The sequence below is a fragment of the Cardiocondyla obscurior genome, linkage group LG19 (genome assembly GCF_019399895.1).
Source record: "Cardiocondyla obscurior isolate alpha-2009 linkage group LG19, Cobs3.1, whole genome shotgun sequence".
Taxonomy (NCBI): domain Eukaryota; kingdom Metazoa; phylum Arthropoda; class Insecta; order Hymenoptera; family Formicidae; genus Cardiocondyla; species Cardiocondyla obscurior.
The window spans coordinates 1672443-1695731 of NC_091882.1; the positions used below are offsets into that span (position 1 = coordinate 1672443).

The 23289-nt window shown below is 38.8% G+C and overlaps 4 protein-coding genes across 4 annotated transcripts; all 4 read left to right on the forward strand.

Moving 5' to 3' along the window:
- The first annotated feature begins 835 nt into the window (after positions 1 to 835).
- On the forward strand, positions 836 to 4159 carry Osi13 (Protein). Its single transcript, XM_070669400.1, has 2 exons — positions 836 to 1107; positions 2071 to 4159. Exons 1-2 carry the CDS (start codon positions 918 to 920, stop codon positions 2379 to 2381), a joined length of 501 nt encoding a protein of 166 aa, XP_070525501.1. The 5' UTR covers positions 836 to 917; the 3' UTR covers positions 2382 to 4159.
- Positions 4155 to 6972, forward strand: Osi14 (DUF1676 domain-containing protein Osi14). Its single transcript, XM_070669395.1, has 3 exons — positions 4155 to 5513; positions 5862 to 6038; positions 6462 to 6972. The coding sequence occupies exons 1-3, from the start codon at positions 5288 to 5290 to the stop codon at positions 6830 to 6832; spliced, it is 774 nt and encodes a 257-aa protein (XP_070525496.1). The 5' UTR covers positions 4155 to 5287; the 3' UTR covers positions 6833 to 6972.
- Positions 6973 to 7966: 994 nt separating this feature from the next.
- On the forward strand, positions 7967 to 10530 carry Osi15 (DUF1676 domain-containing protein Osi15). Its single transcript, XM_070669399.1, has 2 exons — positions 7967 to 8557; positions 10029 to 10530. The coding sequence occupies exons 1-2, from the start codon at positions 8188 to 8190 to the stop codon at positions 10358 to 10360; spliced, it is 702 nt and encodes a 233-aa protein (XP_070525500.1). The 5' UTR covers positions 7967 to 8187; the 3' UTR covers positions 10361 to 10530.
- A 2871-nt stretch (positions 10531 to 13401) lies between these two features.
- On the forward strand, positions 13402 to 16409 carry Osi16 (DUF1676 domain-containing protein Osi16). Its single transcript, XM_070669398.1, has 2 exons — positions 13402 to 15682; positions 15915 to 16409. The coding sequence occupies exons 1-2, from the start codon at positions 14908 to 14910 to the stop codon at positions 16292 to 16294; spliced, it is 1155 nt and encodes a 384-aa protein (XP_070525499.1). The 5' UTR covers positions 13402 to 14907; the 3' UTR covers positions 16295 to 16409.
- Positions 16410 to 23289: the final 6880 nt, after the last annotated feature.

Here is a 23289-nt window from a genome sequence, read left to right on the forward strand (position 1 = left end):
TAAATCATATAACACGTTACTCTTCATTGCTTCTCCGACACTTATCTATCGTGCTCAAGCGTATAACATAATTTTTTGCGACATCGATAGAAAATACCTCGCTCGACGATGAATATGGAAACATTCTTTTTGCAGCTTTTATTTAGTAATCGAGAAGTCGATTTCTAAGGACACTTTCTTCCGCGCTTATGTTGATGCCAGTGCATAATTTTACGCGGCTTCAAACTAGAAACGTAATACTTATGACACTGCAAAAACCGATAGCCTTATTAATTAACCGCCGACTGTTGAGGTCGCGGTAAATCGGACTGATTATTTTCAATAATAGATTTCGCTTTTAGACCGGGGGCGATTTAATTTGCATTATTTCTGGCTTACTTTTCTCAGCGTAAACAAGCCGTGAGTCGTGGTAGCTGGACCTTGTCTTCGCGCAACAACTATTCAAGTGTAAAACGTACTGAATTGATAATAGACGCCGTAGGATTTTACGACAAGGGACAAAGCGACGGCGAGGACGTTCGACGGAGAGAACGATCTACTTTACCCCGGTCGAAATATTCCGGAGGTGATTCTTAGTTCTCGAAAGTGGTCGACGCGAACAACGTCCAATGATCGAGGTAGACTAGCTCGGGAGGTACGGGAGTGGACGTTGGATCCTTCGTCACGCATCAGTACCAAGTTAGATGAGCAGTCTCCTCCTCTGAGCTTTTTGCGGTCCCACTATATAAACTAATGGCCCGGTCTAGCACGAATGTCAGTTAACATTGACGAAGGGATCGGTCGCGATCGCAAGATAAGCGAGGTTCTTGAAATAAAACGTGATCGTAGAGTGTGTTGTAAAAGAAAAAAAAAAGAAAATAAAAAAAAGAAAAAAAAAAGTATAAAGAGACGATAAAAGGAATCTAAATGCTGGAAAGATGTTACTGCTGTATATGCTACTCTTTCTACCTGTACTCGTCGCGGCACAGGGATCGCAATCAATGAAGACATTGGACCGGGAGATGTTGCGGAACGACTCTAGAGGGTCCTTAGACTGGATCGGTGAAAGCTTTCTAAACACCATCGATACATTTTTTCCTATTTCGAAATCGCGTGACGATGCAGAAGGTACTAATAATCATTATTTGTGAATTAAGTGTGTCTCAAAACTAATACCATCTATGTTGAATTTCCTGCATGCCTGATTTATCGAGTACTTAATAACACTTCTAACCATGGACTTTTGGGAAAGAATTTATTTTTAATCATTACCATAAAATTTATATATTATAATTTTTATATTATTATAAATATAGAAAATTGCTCGGCTCACGTAAGAAAGACAACATGTGAACATTATTTTAAAAAGTTACAATTATATTTTATTTTTATTTTGCGTCACATAGAATGTGAAACAAAACAATGCTTACGATTAGTTGAGTTTTAATACGCATTGATATACATTTTTTTTTTTTTGCAGTAATTACCACAAGTTTTCTATTAAAAAAGTTTGATGTAACAATAAATTTAAAAAAAGAAAAAAAAAACGATATAACAAGATAGCAAATCTAACGCGGTATTTTAAGCTTAATGGTAAAAAGATTTGAATAATTTGCTGTGAAACGAAGTTACGAGATCGCGTATTAATCAAACGCTGTTAAAGAAGCGTGTAATTGCACATGTTGTCCATTACGTTATGATACTTTTGGGTTTACGGACGCGCGGAATTTCTTCGATACAAAAACATAAGTGCTTTCTACTCTAGTTCATCTTTATTAACTTCCGTGACGATCGTACCTAATAAGGAAAGCATACTTCGATGAAGCTCGGTATGCACATCCTGGTTTTCGAGGGAGCAATACTTTTAACATAATATAACTTTTTAAACTCAACACGTGTAATGATTAGTAGAACGTTGCGGGCAATGTAGTATATACTTATAACGATATATTTATTTTTTATTAACCGCGTTTCTATATAAAATGTAAGCGGAAACGCGTGCGCTGGTTCATTTCTTTATTTTTTATTTTTTTTTTTATATTACTTCGTACATGTTAAATATTTTTTTTTCTTTTTCTTTATTAATTGCAGGGCGTAAAGATAAAAAATATAAAAAGCTGAATAAATACGTTCTGCCTTTGATTATTGGATTTTTGCTGATAAAATCGATTCTACTACCCATCACGTTAAAGGCACTGGCAGTTCTAAGTGGCAAAGCTGTTGTCCTGAGTTTAATGAGCTTGATCCTCGCAGCCATAGTTGGATTAAAAAAGATCGCTCAGAAGGAGAGTAGCCACGAAGTAATGCACAAGTACAGGCGACAAGACATGTACGGTTTCGTTGACGATGTGCAAGAGTTCGAGCCCTACCGGTATTACAAAGAACGACGTAGAAAGAAGTAAAGAGAATGATTAACGGACAATGAAAAGAAAAATCTCTGTTCCTCGATTATTTTTATGCAACGTGCATGTTGTAGAAAAATACAAAATCCACTTTAATTTTTAAGTGACTCTAGAATAATTTGACGTAAAATTAAAAAAATAAGATTGTATTTATTTTTAGACTTAATTAATTTCTTTTTTATTCGCTGTATTTATGTGTTTGTTTAAGCGTCTAATTAAGATAAGATTACACTAAGATCAAACGTTGTAAATATAATAAATTCAAAAGAGATACCAGTGAAACGTTGTCATATGTGTCTAGTGATGCGAAACTTTCTCTCTTATTCGTACGAAAATTAATGAAACGTTTTACAATAAGCATACGTTAACTACTTGTGCTAATCACGTTAAATTCGATAATTGACTGTTGATGCCCCGGTGAAAGGTGTCAAAAACAATTTTTTTTTTAAATTATTGCCAAAACTATATATTTAAATTCTATTAAAATTAATTCATTAGACTTTTACCATTGAAACATTACAACAAAATCCTTCTCAAAGGTGAGTAATTTCAATGTATCCTGACTCATTTCACTGGTATGATGTAAGAGAGGAGAAAGTTTCTTGATTCCGCGAGGAACTAGTTTGTATAGATAGCGTATCCATTTCTCTTTCCTCCTTCAAAGTTAAATTATTCAATAATGTATATAAGTGTCTCTAATAAAAAAAATATAAAAAAATTGTTTTAACAAAATATTAATATTGCCACAAAATATAACTTTTTCTTTTTTTTTTTTGTTTTTTAAATACAATTTAAAACAAGGAATATTAATAGCCATTGTATAACAAGAGAAAGCGAGAAAAGGAATGTTCTCTACGTCATTCACGGGAAGAATAAAACGGAACAAAAAATAAATATGAGATTGGAACTGACCTAAATGTAAGTCATCGACCTACGACTCCCTAAGTCCTGTACAGTTAGAAATACTCTTAAGTGATTTTTGTGATCGACTACAGATGTATAATCTTGATAATATTAGATATAAAGTTTTACGTATTAAATAATGCAGACATTAAATATCGGATGTAAAGATTGACGAACGTTTTGCGTTAGTTGTGTTCGTCGGTTATGGAAAGCGTTTTTTTTTTCTTTTTTCTATTTTTATATAAAGTAATTGCAACTCTTTGTTTAAAAAATATATTCCTTTAACGCCCGTAAGTTCCCGTTAGAAAAGAATTCTCGTTGCGAGTAAGAACTCTCATTACAGGTGCTAGATAAATTTCTTTGAAATATATTCGCGCAAAAGGAAGTAACCGATAGTATTCGTAACCCAGAAAATTAATCGCAAAATTGTCTTCGTGCCTTCCCAGTCGAATACCGTTAAACGCAGATGACGAAGTCCCTCTCATACCTGTTAAATATTTAAACAGATTCGTGTGGAGCACAATGGAATACCTCCCGTGAATATGTTATTTTCTACCTTTCAAAGTGATTGCCTAAAAAGCAACGTGCTGTCATCAATTATTATTTCTTTATATTATATTAAAATCTCTCGTAAATAATTCGGTATACAATTTTTTTTTTAATTTTTTAATGTAAGGTTAATTAAATTAATTGGCGTATATTTATAACGTCAGAAATGTTAAGAGTGTGATCTTTTATAAATTAACAATTTGGTTTTCGTTTCACAGCAATTTTGCTACATGTCATATTTGTGACAAAAACTAAATAAAAAAAAAAAAAAAAAAAATTTTTATTAGTTCAGGTTATATCAGAAAACCTGTTGGAGACGTAATCTGTAGTTCGTGTATTACCGTCGAACGCGCGGCTGGGTCAAGGTAAGCAGCTTGGTGCACGTGCTTGATTATGAGAGAATGCACCCGTCCATTTTATATAGAAAGCAGGACTACGACGTTTAGACTGCTCCGAAAAAAATATTTAAAGCTAAATCAACATCTTGTAAAATCGATCGCAATGCGTATAGATTTAATAACCTGAGATTTCAAACATTTTTCTTTTTCTATTCACGTTTCGCTCGGATTATTTCAACATTTTTTTATTTAATAAAACGTAAAAATGTGCGTTCTGCGACATGCCTTATTTGCTCACAACTCGGAAGAAACCTACTACTGGGAATTGTTCGCGTTTAGCGTCACCTAAATGCACGTGCACACGCCTCACGTCGGAAAAGAATATATCCGCGACCGCGAAACATGTGCGACCATGAATGGCGAGGTGCGAAGTAAATGTCATTCACCGTTGCTGTGGATTTTCTAAACAATCGTTCGCGAAAGAATAAACTGAAAGTGCCGTATGTCATAATGTTATTAATTTTACAAATAAGGGAGAAGAAAGTGACGTTTTAAATATAAGATTTACAACGGTGGAAAGGATTTCCTGGTTTAAATTAACCGGCGAGCCGGCGTCCGACGATTAATTAAGATAGCAGCGCGCACGCTAAGTACGGCGAGCCACGAAGGTTTCGTTCCCTGCATCTAGTAGGACGCGGGCCCTAAATCTAAAATAAGTATTACCTCCCCTACTGACCCGAATTCCCGAGTGGTCGCTGCGGTTGACGTAAACTTCACGGCGACGTTAGGGAGAGCGACTTCTAGGTCCGCCCAAGCGGTGACGCATTTCTCCACGCATTCATACGTTTGTTTAAAAATTATCGAAGAAAGTTTTCTGGGGAGGTGGCTGGCATTTTACCTGCAATGATGAGTCGTTCGTCTCATCGTTCCTTGTCGTCATACATGTCGTCGTCATACAGAGTGGGGATACCGAGGAGGGTCCTACGCGGTGCACACCTATAAAGATTCAAGCGCCGCAGGGCCAGGTCACACTTTGTTCCGAAAATTTTCCAGGGAGCAGCCGGCTCCTGCAACCGCTTCTCAGTGCTACGCGACGACTCGACGAGTGATTAGACGATGAAGATGAACACGTTGCTCGCGTTAATACTTATCGCCGGGTGCGCCGCGGCAGGACCCGTGTCGGACGTTTCCGCGGAACCGTCTAACAATCTAAATTGTCTGGAGCGCGAAGACGAATTCTTTAGCTGCATTTGCGTGAAGGCTATTAACGCTCTCGACAGGGCTGCTCGATCGAGCGATATCAACGTTATCGATGGCGTCACTTTCGTACGAGACACCCCACGTAAGTTTTTATGTCCATTACGTGTACTACGTTATTATTCTTTTTTTTTTTTTTTTAATTTTTATTACGTCTGTTCTGTACGTTGATTTTAAATGTAACATTATATTTGTCTCTCAAGTATTAATATAAAATAAAATATAGCGAATATAATTTTATATTTATAAAAATATTATGTATTATTATAAATTGATAGAAAAGAAAAAAAATTAATATAAAAAAAATATTAAAAGATAAAGAAAAAAATTTTTTTATCTGCTTATTAAAATTGTACTTTAGTAATATTTGCGTGTAAAAGAGAAAAAAAATGCGCGAGAAGATTTGTCTTACTAAAAACAATAATTATTGTAGTGGAACGCATTGGCAAGAGTCTAAAAACGAACGAAGAGGAGATCATGAATGAACTACCACGCGATTATTCTGATAGAGCGATAAAACTTCTCAACATGCTGTACGATTCCACTACCTCTTTTATGAAGAGTCATAGTTTGAGACTCAGCATGCCCGAAGGTGTCACCGCACGCGAAGGTAAGGCCTATTCCTTTTTGCCTAAGTATTCCAATTATGCAACCGCCTGCCTTTCCACGATTATGTCTATTCGATTAACGTTACGAATTCGCGACGTCACGAGTATAAACGAATAAGCGTCCCAGGATGCCTTTCACCTTCTTGATATCTATATGTACGTCAGGCCTGTTCTGGATAAACTTGTTCTTCGAGAAAAAAAAATGCTTTCCTTCTCGCGTATATTTCAAACTGTTTAAATAGACTCTAACTATATCATAAAAATCAAAATTCTCATTAACATTTCCACAAATTGTTTCTAAAAACTCATTATATCGATCTAAATATAAATTTAATTTTTTTTTCATGTGCCAAAAAATTCTCTACGTTAATTTTATAATTTAATAATAACTTGATTATATTAATTTTTTTTTCTCTCGTGATTAGGACGCGCCAAGATCAAGAAGATGATTTTGCCGCTGATCGCCGCGGCAGGTATCAAGATTTTCGCGCTGGTTCCGATTTTACTTGGCAGCTTGGGCGTGTTAGCACTGAAAGCTTTGTTCTTCGGTAAAATCGCCTTGATCGTCGCCGGTGTCATGGCATTCCAGAGGCTTTTTGGCAGTGGCAGTGGAGTCGGGGGTATTTTTAACAAGAATCCCGCACCTATTTGGTACGATAACGGCGCTGCTGGAAGCTGGGCGGCTAACGCGGGCTCAGGATTACAGCAGCAAGGATATAGAAGCCTTAATAATAAAGTCGACGCTCACGATTTGGCGTACTCCGCATACGCGCCGGTTGCCGGCGAATCTAATTAAACAACATTCTGTACTCTCTTCGCGATATCTACTACGGACAAGACCTTAAAAATATCCAGAAGCCATACTCTGCGGAGCCAAAAAACCTCCTCGAGGCCATTGGACCCACCTACGACTGTTAGATTATAATATATAATATATTAAATATTTATATATGTACGCCATATGTAATTTATCAATTAAATAAATTATTGATTTATTGTATAAGGATTAAATGTATTAAATAATTAAATTGTTTGCATTTAATAAACTTATCCTTAAAAAAAAAAGAAGAAAAAAAAAACTAACCCGAATTATTTACGAGAAATTCCTTACGTTCACCCTTGCTAAATACAAATTAGTATTAAATTTCTAATTTGGAGAAATTATCGTCATAGCAGAGCTTGATGCAGCACGGTGCATGGAAAACCTACTCGTACGTGATTAGTTTGTGCTAACGCGAGAAATATTGACGGCCTTCGGTGTGCAATTGTGGCCAGCCGAGCTCATATCCGATTCCAATCGTATATGAGCACTGATCGGCATACCTGCAGGTCATTTACACTCCCACTTCTGTTTTCTACGGTCTTTCTTTCGTCTTAGCCGTTACTTCTGTCGCTCGTTCCATTTCTCTTGTCCGAATGACTTCCTACTGCATGATTTGGGACACAAGTTTTACATACCATACCGTGTCACCAAGAGACACGGAAATCTAATTTTCACCCGACTGTACGTTGATGATGTATGCTGATCGTAAAAAGGAGATGATAATTGCGTAAAGCTAACCTCGTAAACCATTGTATGCATATGCGATGCAAATAAACCGTAGGTGCATGCAAATAAATTAGAAATTCCTCAAATGAAGCGGAGATTTCTTTTTTTTTTTTCTTTTATAAATTTGTATAGAATTATGTACATACTCTAAAGAAGAAAAATTAATTGATAAAATATACTTTTTTATTTTAATTTAATTTAATTAAATTTTATTACTCAAACTTTAATTATTACTAAATTTCAAAATTATATAATTTATACTTTAATTTAATTTTTAATTAAAAAAGCTATCCTGAGCTTGAAGGATTTGATAAATTTTCTAGGCTCGATAGTAAAATTCTGAAAGTAAAAGGAAAATTTGCTCGTTACCGGCCTATTCTACGTCACGCGATTCTCGTGCATTGCGTGTTTAAGCTAGTCTTCGACTTCGGAGAGTCGGCGGAATTAAAATTCTTGACACTACTGCCCTTGCACGTTGTTTGCCAAATGGTTCAGTACGGCCCCACCACTGGTCAATTGTCGTTCGTATAAAAGAAAAAAGGTTCTGGGGGCAAACAGTCAAAAACGCTTCTTCGAAGGCACGCTTATAGCACTTCGTAGCAATGAAGACCAAAGTAATCATTCTCTTAGCGTTACAACTATTGACGTTGGTGACAGCTGGCCCGAGCCAGGAGAATGGAAACAGTTTGGATCATCTAGAGGAGAAGCTCACGAGAGCGATGGACGAAATTAATAGGAAGGACGCTATCGACATTTACGGCGAGATGGTAACTTTGGAAAAGGTGGCCGACGGAGAACCGTCGGAGGAGAGCGCGGACCCGCTCGTGAGCAGGATTGAAAAATTCCTGAGAACTCGAAAAGTACAAATTAATCTTCCTAACGATGCCTCAACCGCTGGGCTGTTCGCACGCGCCCTCGGTCAAAGAAACATCGATATAGAGCTCGGAAGCTTGGCCCGTGGAACGTCCGAAGGTAAAAAAAAATATATATCTACGTAAAATAAAATTTTAATACAAAAACGAAGCAAAGCTAAATTTCTTTTTGCATTTAAAGAACATATTAAGACTTAAATTCGTAAATTAGTAATAATTAAATCACGTTTCTCAAAGTTCTTGCAAATTTATGTAAGAATCATTAACAGTTTCAGAAAATATGTAAGTTCTAAACCAAAGTAACTGTAATTAATATTTACTTGCAATGTACTGATTTTATATTAAAAAAAAAATTTATAATCGCGTATTCTTGAACACAAATTTTAACATTAATTTTAATTGATTATGTTGTACACTTAATTTTTCTAAAAATTGGAACAAATAAGTCTAAAATTATCTCTCTTTAATATTAAATTAATATAATTAATATGTATATATTTATTAACTTGTCGATCAATTTTGCGCTCTGATCTTTCTAACAGAAATTAATACTTTTCCTTCCCTGGAATTTTTACAGCTAAGTTTTTCAATAGTAACATTAAGTTTAAGGTTTTCTGTTCTGAATTCTTGTCAGATACATGTTAAATACTCAGATCTAACAAAAGTTTCTCGTTCTCCTCTAACGTTCCGATCTGGTATGAATACATCATTCGGTGGGCGCAAACTTATAGTGCCTCACCTTTCTAAAGTCTCGCCAATGGGATTAAAGTGGCTCACGAATCTCGGGACTCATTGGCTGGAAAGTGTAACTTGTATCTTTCTTTTCGATTCGATCGTGGCCGAAATACCGTTCACGTATCCTCCACGTGTTTCTCTCTCTCTCGCGCTCACCGTTCTCCGGTTTACCGTTCTTCTCGTATTCACGTATTTTATCAAATTTTTTAATTCACGTACTTATAGCGCGCGAGATATTTTTTTTTCGCACGTAATTTTGAATAATAAAAAAAAAAAAAATCCGGGGGTAGTGGACGTTTAATTATCGAGAGGGAAGTGAGAGCGGCCGGAATGAAGGATCTGCGCGTAGAAAGCTGCAACGACGCGTTCCACTTCTACCATATTCGCGAAAACAAATACCGGAGGTGGGAGTGGACCGAAGTGGGTCGTCGTTTGGTAGATCTGGCGATTCCGGGTTTCTGGGACGGCTACCGCGAGAAGACGTCTAAGAAGGACCTTGAACGAGAGTGTCGCGTGTCGAAGAAAGTAGACTGGATGATAAACGTCCGTTACTTTTAGAAATCTCCGATCGTTCATGATACGTCTGCGATTATTAATATCACGTGATTATTTATGTACTAATTGCGGCCCACATTCCTATTGCACGTAGTTAGCGCGAGCCTTAATGCATTTTGTCCTACGCATGTAAAACTTGTGTCCTAAGCTCTATACTCGAGCGATCCCTCGCGCATTTTCTTTCGTTTTAATTATTAAAAAGCAGACTCTCAAAAATTCATTAATTGAGAATTGAAGGAACGACGGCATTATTAACGAGATATTGTATATGTTGCTTGCAGCGCGCACGAAATTGAAGAGGATGATTATACCGCTCTTGATTCTACTGAAGCTTAAGGCGATAATCGTTCTACCTATCGTAATTAGCCTGATCGCCCTGGTAGGGCTGAAAGGCTTGGGCGCGGGTCTCATGTCGCTTTTAATTTCCGGCGCGGTAGCCTTGAAGGCCCTTGTCACGCCGCCGCCGCCGCCGAGAGTCTCCTACGGAATCATACGACCTCATGAAATCCATCACGATCACTGGCACAGGTCAGAAGAGGAGGTCAATCAACCCTACAAAGCCTGGGCGCCGGAATACAATGGCGAACATTATCCGTACCACGACATTCCGTAAAACCGGCAATGTCTCTTTCCCTTGCCATTTCGCATATATTATATTTATTTAATTATTTATTGCATACATGTTCGCCTAATGAAATAAAATAAAACGATCTTTTTATAAAACGCCGTCTCGATCACTGCCATGCGTGAGAGCACCGCCGTGACATCGGTGAATTAAAAACGTATCACCGTCGCGAGAATTCGTAAATCATCACTCGGGCGCGTAACGCGTCGTTACTTATCGGCGCCTGACCTTAATGAGCGTGCGTTGACAATGAGAATTATTTGCGGCAAAGAAATTTTGCAAATTCACAAATAATTAAAATAAATATCGAAAAAAAGAGAAGAGCCGTAAGCAGGTTACTCAGTCAGACGAGGAGGCTAATGACCTAGATGGAAGTTCACGGACGGAGGAAAGGTGGAATGATGTTGCGCGGCTGGGAGAAGTGGAGAAAGACCGCCGTCAAGGTGGGGACCTAGGAAGAGGAAGGAAACGAGGTCACTGTGTCGGGGGCAAGGTAGAAAAGCGGATCGTGACTGTGATTGGTCTACCGCGTTCCCCCTCGGTGCAAAGTACTTATCAAGGTTAGTGGGTCCGCGCTTCCACGTGGGTTCTCCACTTCTATCGGTGGGTACAACGGCCTTCGTGGTAGGGATCGAAATAACGGTACCGGTTGTGATTAGCGGAGTGCTCGAGAGGTGGAATGGTGCATACGGTATATATGGGCCTTTTGAGAGGCCAGCACCGTCGAGAACTGGCGAACATGACGAAGAACGCAAGCTAAGAGCTCGCCCGATGGCTCAGGCAGTCTTAATTCTTAATTAATTATCGTTTGCAAAAAGATTGCGAAGACTCCGCAAGTAGCAGATGTATTTTTTCTCCCGCGTGCAACTTTACGTTCAATTTTTATTTTAATAAAATATATTGCGATGCCCCAACTAATTCAAATCGCCCGTTTATATTATCGATGAAATTTATTTGATATAATATTATATAAAATTAAAAATATTTTACCGAATAAGTTATATTAAAAATTATTATGCTGCAAATGTAGACATTTCTTTTTTATAAATAATTCTAAACTTTCTAAATTCCTGATATTTTCTTTTGATAATAATTTTAATAAAAATATATATTGAAATATATATTTTGATACTCTTTTCGTTCATTATAATTCTTCTTATAAGTTACCGTTTATTTTAGAATTACATTTTCCTATCTTTCTTCCTATTATCTTATAAAAATTACTTAGATATTTATAAATATTGCAGATGTAGAAGCAATCTCTACATATCTTAAACTCGTGCGTCAAAGGAAGCGTCGAATTTAATTAAGAAAACAGGTCTAAAGGACTTGCTGATTTCTCGGATTCAGAAGCTATGATTGCGGCAATAAATTATTGCGTATCTTGACATGACTGGGCCAGAGACGGCTAGTTTGTTTGAAATGCAAGAAAATCGCGGCACGGGCGGCTGCAGGTCCATTCTTACAAATCCCCCCCGCCGGTGGATCGAAAGAAATTCGCGGTATGTAACGTTCACTTTAGGCCGCCGCGCGAGAAAAAAAATGCGAAAGTATAAATGCCGCACGCGGCGCATTTCGAGCGCATAACGGATATGCGTTCTCGAATTAACGAGGTCTATGTAATCACTCGAGCAGCACCCGACGCATTAGATGCGGTAATTCCATTCCTTTCTTCTTTCCTTCTTGTTTCGCACCCCGGCGCATAAATTATATACGCGCTACATGCGCGTATTTTATATCACGCGCTTTCCTAAAATTAAGTTCGCGTATCGTTTAATTGTAAAAATTTAATTGCTTTCAACGACGACGTTAGTTAAAATGCATGTACGAAAATTTCGAACGCGTCGGAAGCTATTTACATTCGCAGAGACTTTACACAGCATTTTCGGGTAAAATTAGAAGTCGAAGCGACGAGTCAGATTTTTCCCGTTAAAGCGCTGAGAGCAGATTTTAATTTTCCACCGCGAACGAGCGACGATGTCTAATTACTTGTGAAATATAACGATAATAAACGCGCGTACCGAAATGGGAATAAACGCGGTCTTCTCGGAAACGAGCGGGGTTGTTCGTAAAAAAATTGTCCGGGTACCGTTTATTAACGGACAATATGGTAAACAGCGTTCCCAAACGAGCTCGTAATCTTCAGCTTTCCAAGACAATCATCTTATGCATGTGCATTTTTCTAAATTTCTAACAGTACCGCGAACGTTCTGACAGCCTCGATGCGTAGGAACGATTTGCCGCGATAATCATCGGGGAGAAATTATTGGCACATTTTCTGATTCAGCGTGAACATTCCCTGAATTGTCGCAAATTGTTGGGTGAGCGCGAGCGACTTTCTTGAAACAACGACTCTCTCAATTTCGACTGAAAATGGGGTAACTATGGCGTTATGGGACGCACAATCACGGGTTTTATACGAATCCATCCGCCATGACGTTCGCACCGACAAATATAAGCTTGTCTTCTATTTCTTCTTTTATTTTTATATCAGATAAATTACTATCAATAAAAAAAAAAGGTTTATCTCGCAATATAAAAATTAATTAAATAATTAATTAATTAATCCGCTGAAATTTATTGCATTTCAAAATTCGTATTGAAAACTTTAGAAGTCCAAAACAAGTAAAATAAATTTAAATAACCTTTAAACATTTGTCGAATGAATTATTAATGTAAATATATATGTATGTAATGCAAATAAATTATTAAAAACGTTGATATATATGCTTCTCGCCCTCCTTTTATCGCCATTCGCCCGATGATAAATTGCGAGATGAAAAATCTTAATTTTTTTATTGGATGTCCCAAATACAGCGCTGTATTGCGGTTTCAACCTAATGCTTGGTAGTTTAACAGGATGCACAGATTACATTACGGATTATTTCGATTGAGACTCGTTGGACTAAAAAGACGTGACAATAATTGCATCGTCAGAATGAACGCGCAAATGAGCGCGGCTGAATCCGGCGTGCGTAAAAAGATACTTTTCCGTTTCCGCGGATTTTCGATTTAATTAGCAGCGATAAATAGAGGGGAAAAAAAAGAGAGAAGAAAATTAAAAAAAAAAAAAAACATTTTTTGAATCGCTTCACGTCGATCTTTTCGCTGATGTTTACGACCGTGAAGTCGACGCCCACCGACAATTCGATCTGTCACGCGTAGTTTCGCGGGAGCAGAATCAGCACGACGTGTTCGAGATTATTAACGAAAGGAAGGCAGCAACCACGTGAAAAGGAAGCAACAAATGGCGAAATGGATGCCTCTGAAAGAAGGCTAGTCCGTTCTAAGCCGACACACACCTGCCGCGTGGACGTGCGAGCACGTCATATCGCGACGTGCACGCGTACGTATTGTGCATACGCACACGCGCAGCGACGACGATAAGGCCTTCGCCGAGGCGAGCCCGTGAAAATCGACTGCGTACTTTCACATCGGCAGATCCGTCTGAAGCGCCGTTGCTCGAGCGTGGCGCGCGCGAAAATCGGATCTCTTACGAGCTAGCTAAACTGGGCTGATTTAAAGTAGGACTCCCGTCTCGTTTCGCCTCGCCCGCAATAACAATTTTCGCAATATACTTATCGGCAGGCTTCTCAATTTGCAATTTCCACACGCGCCCGCAATTTGCGAATCCCGCGGAACAATATGCGCCGGTCGTCCCTCTTGGTTTCGCTCATGAAATCGAAAGTGATTTTCTGCTGGGCGACCGGAGCCCAGCAGAGCGACCAGCGAATCCGGCAATTAATCGACACGCGCGCTAATTAATCCCCGGTTAAATCCTGTCAATTAGATATCATAATATTATCTCCTGTTTCGAATGATTTCTATTTCACCCCTTTTAAATTCATTTTATTAATCTCTTTGCCAGATAGTGCAAGAGCGATTTCTAGGCCATCCGGATCGTATAAACATCTTATATTATATGTCCTACATTATAGTTTAAATACTTATTATTTTATCAAATAAGTCTACAAAAAGTGACGTCGAAACGGCGGCTTTTAAACGTTTAAAAAAATTTCGTAACTTTCGTATTTCTTAAAAATTTTATAATCAAAGAATTATAATTAAAAAAGAAATAAAATAAAAAGAAGAAAAAAAAGTATTTTGCTCTGCAAAAAAATTATATAATATATAGAGTCTCGATTTTTTGTAATAACTTATTTTATTACAAACTTAAACGTGCCTAAAAGTGAAAATAATATGGAGAAAATTTTCTACGCTACAACATCGATGAGCGTGTAACGAGGCGTGCATAAAAAATTATCGCATTGTTAAATATTGATCGCGTACGCGCCGATCGGCGTTAACACAATTGAATTGGGCGTTGACGCGATCGGCCTTCGCTCTCATTCATCATCCCGTGGCCGCTCTCATCGGTACGGTTTTTTCCGTAAATTTGACTCAGATTCGAATTCTCCGCTCTATTTGACGCTCCCTCTCGCCAGCGCTAGACGGTTGCGAGAAGCCCCTGCCTTCTCTTCAACGTCCGCAAAGAAGAGAGTTCCGTCGCCGGTGCTCTTGACTACGGAGAATGTATGGAACGACCGAAAGGCAAAAAGGAAAAAGGACTATCCGTTGACTCGCTCTATATATACTGCAAGTATCCGAGGGTATGCCCAGTGCACGTTACGCGTCTCATCCGACAGCTTCAAGGTCCTTCGTCTTCGAGGATATCGTCACGTTACTGGCGATCCGTAAAGGCTTGGGGCGAAAAAAAAAAAAGTACCGCACGAATTCGGATTCTACAGCCGAAAAGAAAAGAACCGAAACCTACATATATATATACACGTATGTTCACGATGAGAGGAATTACGCACGCCGCCGAATTGTCACGCTGTCACCTACTTCTTCTGGCACTTTTCCTTTCGGGATGCGCCAACGCGGAGATCGAGAGACGCACCGCGCGGCAATTAGTGGAGGAGGACGCCCCGGAAAATCTGGCCCCTAATTTGAATAAAGATTGCGGGAAGTCGTACAGTGCCACGTGCCTCAAGCTGGACGTGGTGTCCTTCCTGGATAAACTATCGGAGCAACCGAATATTGGCATCCTGCCGGGTGTATCTGTGATCAAAGAGAACAGTTCCGCCGACGTTCCGGCGTCGGACGTAGTTGCCAACTTGGCGAGAGACTTCCCGAATGACGTCGAAAAGAGGCTGGACGCTTATTTGATTCATAAGGTCGGCAGTTACCTGAATAGCCACTCGATCGCTATCAAACTTTTCGACCCGAGGACCTTCGAGGCGACCAGAAGCTTCAACGAGGAAACCCTCACGCAACTCGGTTTAGGGGGTGCCAACCCGAACGTTGAAGGTTAGAAAAAAAAAAAAAAAAATGCTGCACTTTAGTTTAATTCGTTAGCAAAGCCCTGACGAGTTCTCACGTAGTTAATTAAATCCTACGGTTAACGAGATATTTTAATTTTTAATTTAATATAATTTTCTTCCTACGAAAATATCATATATTCTCTAACTGCTTCGCGTTGTTTTATATTTTAAGTAATAATGAGGTAGCATAATTTAACTTAACCCTGACTATTCAACAGGACGTAAAAAGAACAAAGGTGGCTATGGCGGCTTGATGGCCGGTTTAATGATGATGAAGGGAACCCTCGGGGCGGTTGGATTCGGCGCGCTCGCGCTTCTCGCCGGAAAAGCTCTGATGACGGGTCTCATGGCGCTCATGTTATCGGCTATCATCGGATTGAAATCTCTAACGCACGGCGGCGACAAGAAGACTACGTACGAAATCGTTAGCAAACCGGTGTACACCAGCTCGCACACGCATAGCTCGGAAGAGCATCACGGACACGGATACGGGCATTCCGGATACGGCAGGTCCCTCGACACCGTCCACGATTCTCTTCAGCAGGCGGTGCTCAAGTACGGGAACGCGCACGATCGCAGATCGCTCTTGCAGAATTAAAATCATCCAATCAATTTCGACGAGGTGCCAGCGCGCCTCCGTACACGATAAAAACCATTAGCACATCTCTACCTCACCGACTTTCCTTCTTTCTTTTCTTTCGTCTTTCCGGCACTATCAACCGTTCCCGCTTCCCCCCCGTCTGCGTTCTTTAATTTTCGTTTTCTCCCTACGTTACCCGGCCCTCCCCCCACCCTCCTCGTCTCCCTCGCCATCGTATCACTTTCTCCCTCCTAAGATCTCGCTCAGTCTCATCTCATCGTTCACGGATTATCACCCTTATTATTATTTATAGTCATATAGGTATTTATTGCGGCCACTGTTGCATTTTTCGACTGATACCTATCGAGAAAGTGTATCACTGCCGAGCACGCAGAGTTGCCCAAGATCATGTACATGATTTTTGGATATTTATTTCGTTATTGTAAAGTTATTGTAATAAAGAACATTTGTAAAAATATATGCTGTTGTTATTGTTCCTGCAACAATCACGGCGATTTTCTCGGCAGAGATCGCGGCGCGAATCGCGGCGTACGCGCGATACGGCTCGCCTGCGGTAGCGTAAACGTTTGTCTTATTGTTCGGCGATAGTTATCGCGGATTTGTTAGCTTAAATGGGGGGGAATTACGCCTGCGGCACTGGCGCAAATGCGTCCGTACAAAGTGCATCACGTGCGGAAAAGCGCGGGTACTTTCTGTTACGGTGATTACATTCACGTTACTGTTTCACGTAGATATCTCTGAAGGTGAATGTACGGACCAATTATGGAAGTAATAAGGCCAGCACCTTCACCGTGTTGGACCAACAAACCGACAGCTCTGCGTCAGATCATAAAGTGTTGCGATTGTTAAGGCGCTACGAATTTTGTGCATTATTAAATTAATTTTACTAATAATTATGCGCGACGCTTTTAAATATTTCGTGTGAATCGCGCTTATGATCGACAAAAATTTATAGAGAGCGACAAGCCGGCATTAATCGTAAAATAAGAAATGAAAGAAACATCTCGATATATTTTTGTTACTATATGTAATTAATAACAATTTTATATTACAATCATAAATTAATAAAAATGATTAAAAAGCTCGACGGGATTGATTTTTTGCCAGCGAGAAATTATAAAATTAATAAAACGTTAATTAAATGTCCCTGCAAGTTAAATGATATATTTCTGTCGACAGATATTTGCAGAATGTGTTCTTATTATCCCCGTTTTTTTTATTTCAATTATTTGGACTGTAATCCTTTTTAAGTTTCCGTTTTCCTCCGTTCGCGTATAATTAATAATTTAGAAATGTCACGGCCTGTTTTATCCTACAAATAATCTGAAGAGCGCCGATGCCGGTTTGTTACGCCCGTTTCGTAATGCAACATCCGGAAATATTTGTTTCACCGTGTTGTGTACGTTATTTGTAATGACAGCTCGAGCTCGACGAGTGATTCTGATTTACCTCGTCCACCTCGCTATTATAAGACTATTTATCTCGCTGGGAGTAATGGCAATCGTGACAAAATGCTCGGAGAATACCGCGAATGACATAAATCTCGATGTATATAAACGATCGTAATGACCCAGAGGTCCAGTCAGTATTAGCCGGGATTCTTCTTAAAGTAAATCCTCATCGTCGTCGTCATCGGAGCCGATCGACGCTCGACCCTCTCACGCCGTGCAAAAGTGCGCGAACTCATGTTCGTCATCTACTTATTGATCGCGTACGTGATCCACGCGAACGCGTACGAGAAAAATGAGATACGAAACGTCAAGGATTACGTCCTTGACACGGAATTGCACAAGGTGCCGGCCGAAAGGCAAATACTCAACTTCAGGAAGAACGGCATTAAAGTAAACGTAAAAGTTATCCCAACGATTAAGAATGACACGGCGCAAAAAAAGGAGGATTATTTCCCGGAGTTCCCTATGCGGGATATAGGGAAATGCATCATCGAGTTTTCGCTCACATGCATCAAGAAGCGATTCGTACGTTTTTTGGAAACGGTGAGTCTCCTCGATGAGATCACGCTCGTCGGGCAAGACGTGAAGCTCGTGAAGAGTGCAACGGTACGCAGATCCGAAGCTCGATCTATGAATGACACGGACGTTAGCGTCCAGCGCACCGTAGACGACTTTTTCGATTCCTTTACTCTACGCATCACGCTACCGACATGGAATAGCAAACGGGAAAAAAATCAGATCGACGTAATGTTCGACGACGCGCCTGCAGTAGAAGGTTCGCATAATTCTCGACACATATAAATTTTCAAAAATGCTTTAAAAATTAATAATGCAATGAGATCTATTGACCCGATCTTTTTAAGCGTTAAAAAAATTTTGTTCTTTAAAAAAGTTATATATTTTATTTATTTATTTTTTTTTTTTTTAATTAAATTGTTAAATGTAATTTGTTTTAGGGCGAAAGAAAAGCGGATGTGGTGGCGGTGGAGGTAAAGGCGGAAAATGCAAGATGATGATGATGGGCATGATGATGATGATGAAATTGAAGCTAATAGGTAATGTGATCTTTTATACCATCTTGTATTAAAAAAATAATTTTTTTTTTTTTTGCATATATTATTCTATTCATATTTTTATAAAGCTATCCCGAGTGGAAATTAATTTCAATCGTTTTATTTTATTTTATTATATATATAATTACCTAATAATTAATTAGCCAATTCATGGCTGTCTATCAAAACTCCAGCACTGAGCCAGAAAGCGTTTCAATACTAAACAATTATTACTCTTTAATAACGAACCCGAAAAAGTCAGGATATCTAAACGTTTTACACTGCGGTCTCGTATACTGTGTCTATTAACTTATGCAACACAAGTTCGATCGCCGAACCTTGCGTCCTCCGCCCCGCGCGTCCTTCACCTTGCGAATTTCGAGCGCAAGGTGCCGGCACAATGTAAACACACGCACGTACTCACACTACCGCGGTGGTCAGTGAGAACCAGCTTGTCCTGCTAAATTCGGCAGTCGAGCGAGCTTTGCGTAACGTCAGAATAACAACAGTAAACAAGTACGCGGCGAAAAACGTATAGACATCTATTTGGATACGGGTACACGCCGGACAAAAACTATACGACCGAAACGAGACAGATTTTATTTTATTTCTTTTCAAATGACAGCTTTACTTTTTGAATATGGTCATTAAATAATGAATACTTTTTTATAATTTATGGCGAATTCCCTGATAGCATTAAGAAATATATTTAATCTGCACGATCTAACCACTTATGAAATTGCATTAGATTATGATAAAATATAATAAAGTAATAAAATATTGTGTTTTTTACACGTTAGCATTGGCAGCGATGAAAAGCATGATGATGGGCGGAATGTCTTTGATGCTTTCAATGATGATGTACATGAAAGGGAAAGGTGGCGGCGGAGGCGGCGGCCCTTGGAAAGGCGGAGGAGGAGGTAAAGTTATCCTTTTCTTTTTTACGTTTTACTCAGCGTATTAAATTAAAATAAATTTAGACGCAAGTAATTTTTTTTAATATTTCTACTAATTTTCGGTCAGGGCTTTACTAAACAATTTTGACGTTCATATAAATTTAATATCTACATCGTTTAAGTCGATAAGCGATAACGAAATCAATTTCTTAAAATTCACATAAAATAACACAAAAATTCTCGAAACAAATCAAACATCTTGAAATAACAATTAACATCTCTAACGGATGCAGATAGTTACAAAGAGATAGTACTTCTTACAAAATCTTCGGGCGGTGGCGGTGGTGGACAAAGCGATAGTTATGGTGCACCTCCACCAAGTAGTTATGGCCCACCTTCAGGAGGCGGAGGAGGCTACGGCGGGGGAGGGAGCGGATGGGGCCGCAGCTTCCACAAACCGATGATACACGACGGAGAGATTAAGACGGAAATTGCGAACGGACCTAATCACATACCGATGACGGGGGAAGTCGCCTCGAATGCGGGAAGCATTGATTATCTGGACTATCAAGATTATCAAGAGTCGCCGTCGGACGCGAGTTCTTTAATTTTCAACTGGAACGCGCCGAACTACACCGTCTACCACCAAGACGGGGACAGCAACGTAAGTACCGGTTTAGCTCGGAATAATTTGAGATCGAAGGCGACAGTGGACGCGAGAGGAAGGAGTCTCATTTTCGACGAGGATCCAATTAATCCCGTTAACGTTGCGAATCTAATCGAGAAGAACGTCGCTGCGACGTCGACCACGGATCGACCTGTTGCCGCGAAACGCGAGTTCACCACGAATACGGTGCACATGGACGAGTGGCAGGCTACTGTTGAGAAAACAAGCTCCAGTAAAGCATCGCCAACGAATAAAGACACGGGAAACGAACTGCGGCAAACTGAGCTGCGGGCTAAGGATATACCGTTGTTGCGCGAAATTTAAATTGCCTACTTCGTATGGCACTATCGTGCATATGTATTTTTAAATAAATGATAATGTGACCATTATACAATTTTTTGGAAGAAATTTATTTCACTACCTGACAAATATCCTTTGATTGAAAATTAAGAAGTTTAAAGTAAAGGCTAAAGATCCTAATTAATTCCATTCTGAATTACGTGGAGAATTAATTATGCGGTTTACGTAAAAATACTTTGTTTTTTCAAAGATTTTAATTAACTTTTGTGCGCAAAGTTGTGGCGCAATCTTTCGAAGAATCTTCCAAGCTCCTTTCTACGACTTTCTAGTAAGTAACTGACCTTCAAGATTACTGGAAGTATGCGGAATCCGTTTTATCGAGCACCTGGTGTACCGATGGAGGAAACGCAACGTGAAGAACATCGACACTAGGTGTCGAAAGTTATTCTCGTAGTTAATCATATTTAAGATTGAACAGATGTATGCACGGATCACCTTGAAGAACAGTTAAAACTTATTCACGATCTGTAACGGTTGTTTTCTTGCGTCATATTTTATAGTCATTTTTATTTCATTTCTTTATCTCTACGACATATGTGCGCGTTTTAAAGCAAAGAGATCGATTTAAATTATTTATGATTGAAGTCTTCTAACGATCTAAGTGTCACGATAATAATTCGAATATTCGTACATTTTATTACAAAGTTATATTTTACTAATTTATTGCTTAAATTTGATACGACAATTGATTCATGAAAATTTTATCTCCATGATTCAATAGAATAAATATGATGCCTCACAAAAGTAATCACGTTAATAAAAATTCGAAAATTTAGCCCATTACTTTTAAATCATTCTAATTAATAAAATTCAAATTAATAAAATTAAAAAAATTCTAATTAATAAAAAAACTCGTAAAACTCTTTACAGAATCAAATCATAATAAAACGCAAGAAAAATTGACAAGACAAAAAGTAGAAATATTTCGCACGTGCGAGTAAATACTGTATTAATTAAAAAAAAAATTACTAAAAATTATTTGAGCCTGGCTAACTACGTAAAACACGTTATACTACTAATGCGCTATAAATAATCTCGCAATTTATTTAATTATTACTTTGCCCGCTGAAAATTTTCTTTCCGAGCTTAGTCATACTTTGCATGATAAATGCACGAAATTCTTGAAAGTCCTGCTTGGCTTTTACTCACGCGGTGATCGACCTACATCAACAGGTTGACCGTCCGCTTGAGACTCACGACACGTAATCTTTTCGGTGGCAACGCGATCTGATTCGAAAAGAGAAACGGTAGACGGATTTGTCAGCGTCTACAGCGGACGGTGCGCGAGTCGTGCGCGTTTATGGCCGCGCATTTGATTTTCTCGGGGACGCTCTCCTTTGGCGCCTTTGACGGGGAAGCGCCTGCTTAAACCGCGAGCTTATCTGTCAATCACCGTTAGGTAACCTACTGATCAACAGGATGCTACCGACTACTTCGCTACTTTTTGCAAATGATCGGGAAAATCGGCGAAAGTGTTCGTGCCGGCCGATTCGAGGAAGGTACTATTCCGGAAATAAGTGCACCGCGCAACTTTACGCCTGAAGATCACTTTCCTACGTTACCGCATTCTCCGCGATTAAAAAGGTTTCTGCGCGACAATATAAAAATATGCGCGATTAATAAAGACGCTGGGCGGGCTATATAGAACGTCTGCGCGAATGCTCTTCGGAAATGAAAAAAAAAAAAAAATATCGTAATTGTTTCACGAGAGTAGCAATAAAGAAATTACAGAAGCAATTACTCCGATGAAGGAAAATTAAAGACTAATGGAAATGAGATGTTTCAGAAAATAAGATATAAAAAAAAAAATAAAATCATGATTTTGTAATTATTTAAGCTAATATTAACTCAACTCATTTGACAACAAGTATCTCTTGCATATGTTCTTAATATTTGTTTCCGTGCACACATTTCATGCGATATCTCCGTTTACCTGCTTATGTGTCGGAGAAGTTTATTACAAAAGTCGAAAGCTATTTCCCTGTCTCAGTTGACGTAACGGAAATTGTATAGTAGTCTGTGTCTGCATAATATGAGGCAACGTGCAATATGCTATTTGTTCCGTCAGAGAGGACGGTGCGATAATATTGTATGCACGTCTTCGATTCGTATAAAAAGACATAAGATAGGTAAGTAGGTGAATAAGTGTTACTGCTCTTCATTAAAGAACGCAAATTAAAAAAAAAAAAAAAAAAAAAAAAATTTCCAATTGACGCTTCAACACGATGACAGTTAATTCTTTTATCCATTCTTAACTGTAATGTCTTTATTAAAATTCTAACGCGCGCAATTGGGGTAAAAGACGTAAGGATATATTATTCATTTTCTACAAGACGCACAATGAAATAAGTCCGTGATAATTTTTAACAGGAAGTGGAACAGTTCTCAAAAGGTAATTTGAAAAAAAAAAAAATATGTCCCTCCATACGTCGGGGCTAAAAATAAGTGGCAGCTTTCTAAGATTCTTTAGTGTATCGCGTTACGGTGATCATAAATTTTGATGAACCTCCTAATTATCAATTACCATACAATAGATTTTTGTTCCCCGGGTGCTAAAACCATGCAT

Coding starts and splice junctions, on each gene's coding strand:
- Osi13 (XM_070669400.1), top strand. CDS start 918: ATGTTACTGCTGTATATGCTACTCTTTCTACCTGTACTCGTCGCGGCA. Junction 1,108..2,070: donor ATCGCGTGACGATGCAGAAG/GTACTAATAATC, acceptor TATTAATTGCAG/GGCGTAAAGATAAAAAATAT.
- Osi14 (XM_070669395.1), top strand. CDS start 5,288: ATGAAGATGAACACGTTGCTCGCGTTAATACTTATCGCCGGGTGCGCC. Junction 5,514..5,861: donor TTTCGTACGAGACACCCCAC/GTAAGTTTTTAT, acceptor TAATTATTGTAG/TGGAACGCATTGGCAAGAGT. Junction 6,039..6,461: donor AGGTGTCACCGCACGCGAAG/GTAAGGCCTATT, acceptor TCTCGTGATTAG/GACGCGCCAAGATCAAGAAG.
- Osi15 (XM_070669399.1), top strand. CDS start 8,188: ATGAAGACCAAAGTAATCATTCTCTTAGCGTTACAACTATTGACGTTG. Junction 8,558..10,028: donor GGCCCGTGGAACGTCCGAAG/GTAAAAAAAAAT, acceptor TGTTGCTTGCAG/CGCGCACGAAATTGAAGAGG.
- Osi16 (XM_070669398.1), top strand. CDS start 14,908: ATGGAACGACCGAAAGGCAAAAAGGAAAAAGGACTATCCGTTGACTCG. Junction 15,683..15,914: donor TGCCAACCCGAACGTTGAAG/GTTAGAAAAAAA, acceptor ACTATTCAACAG/GACGTAAAAAGAACAAAGGT.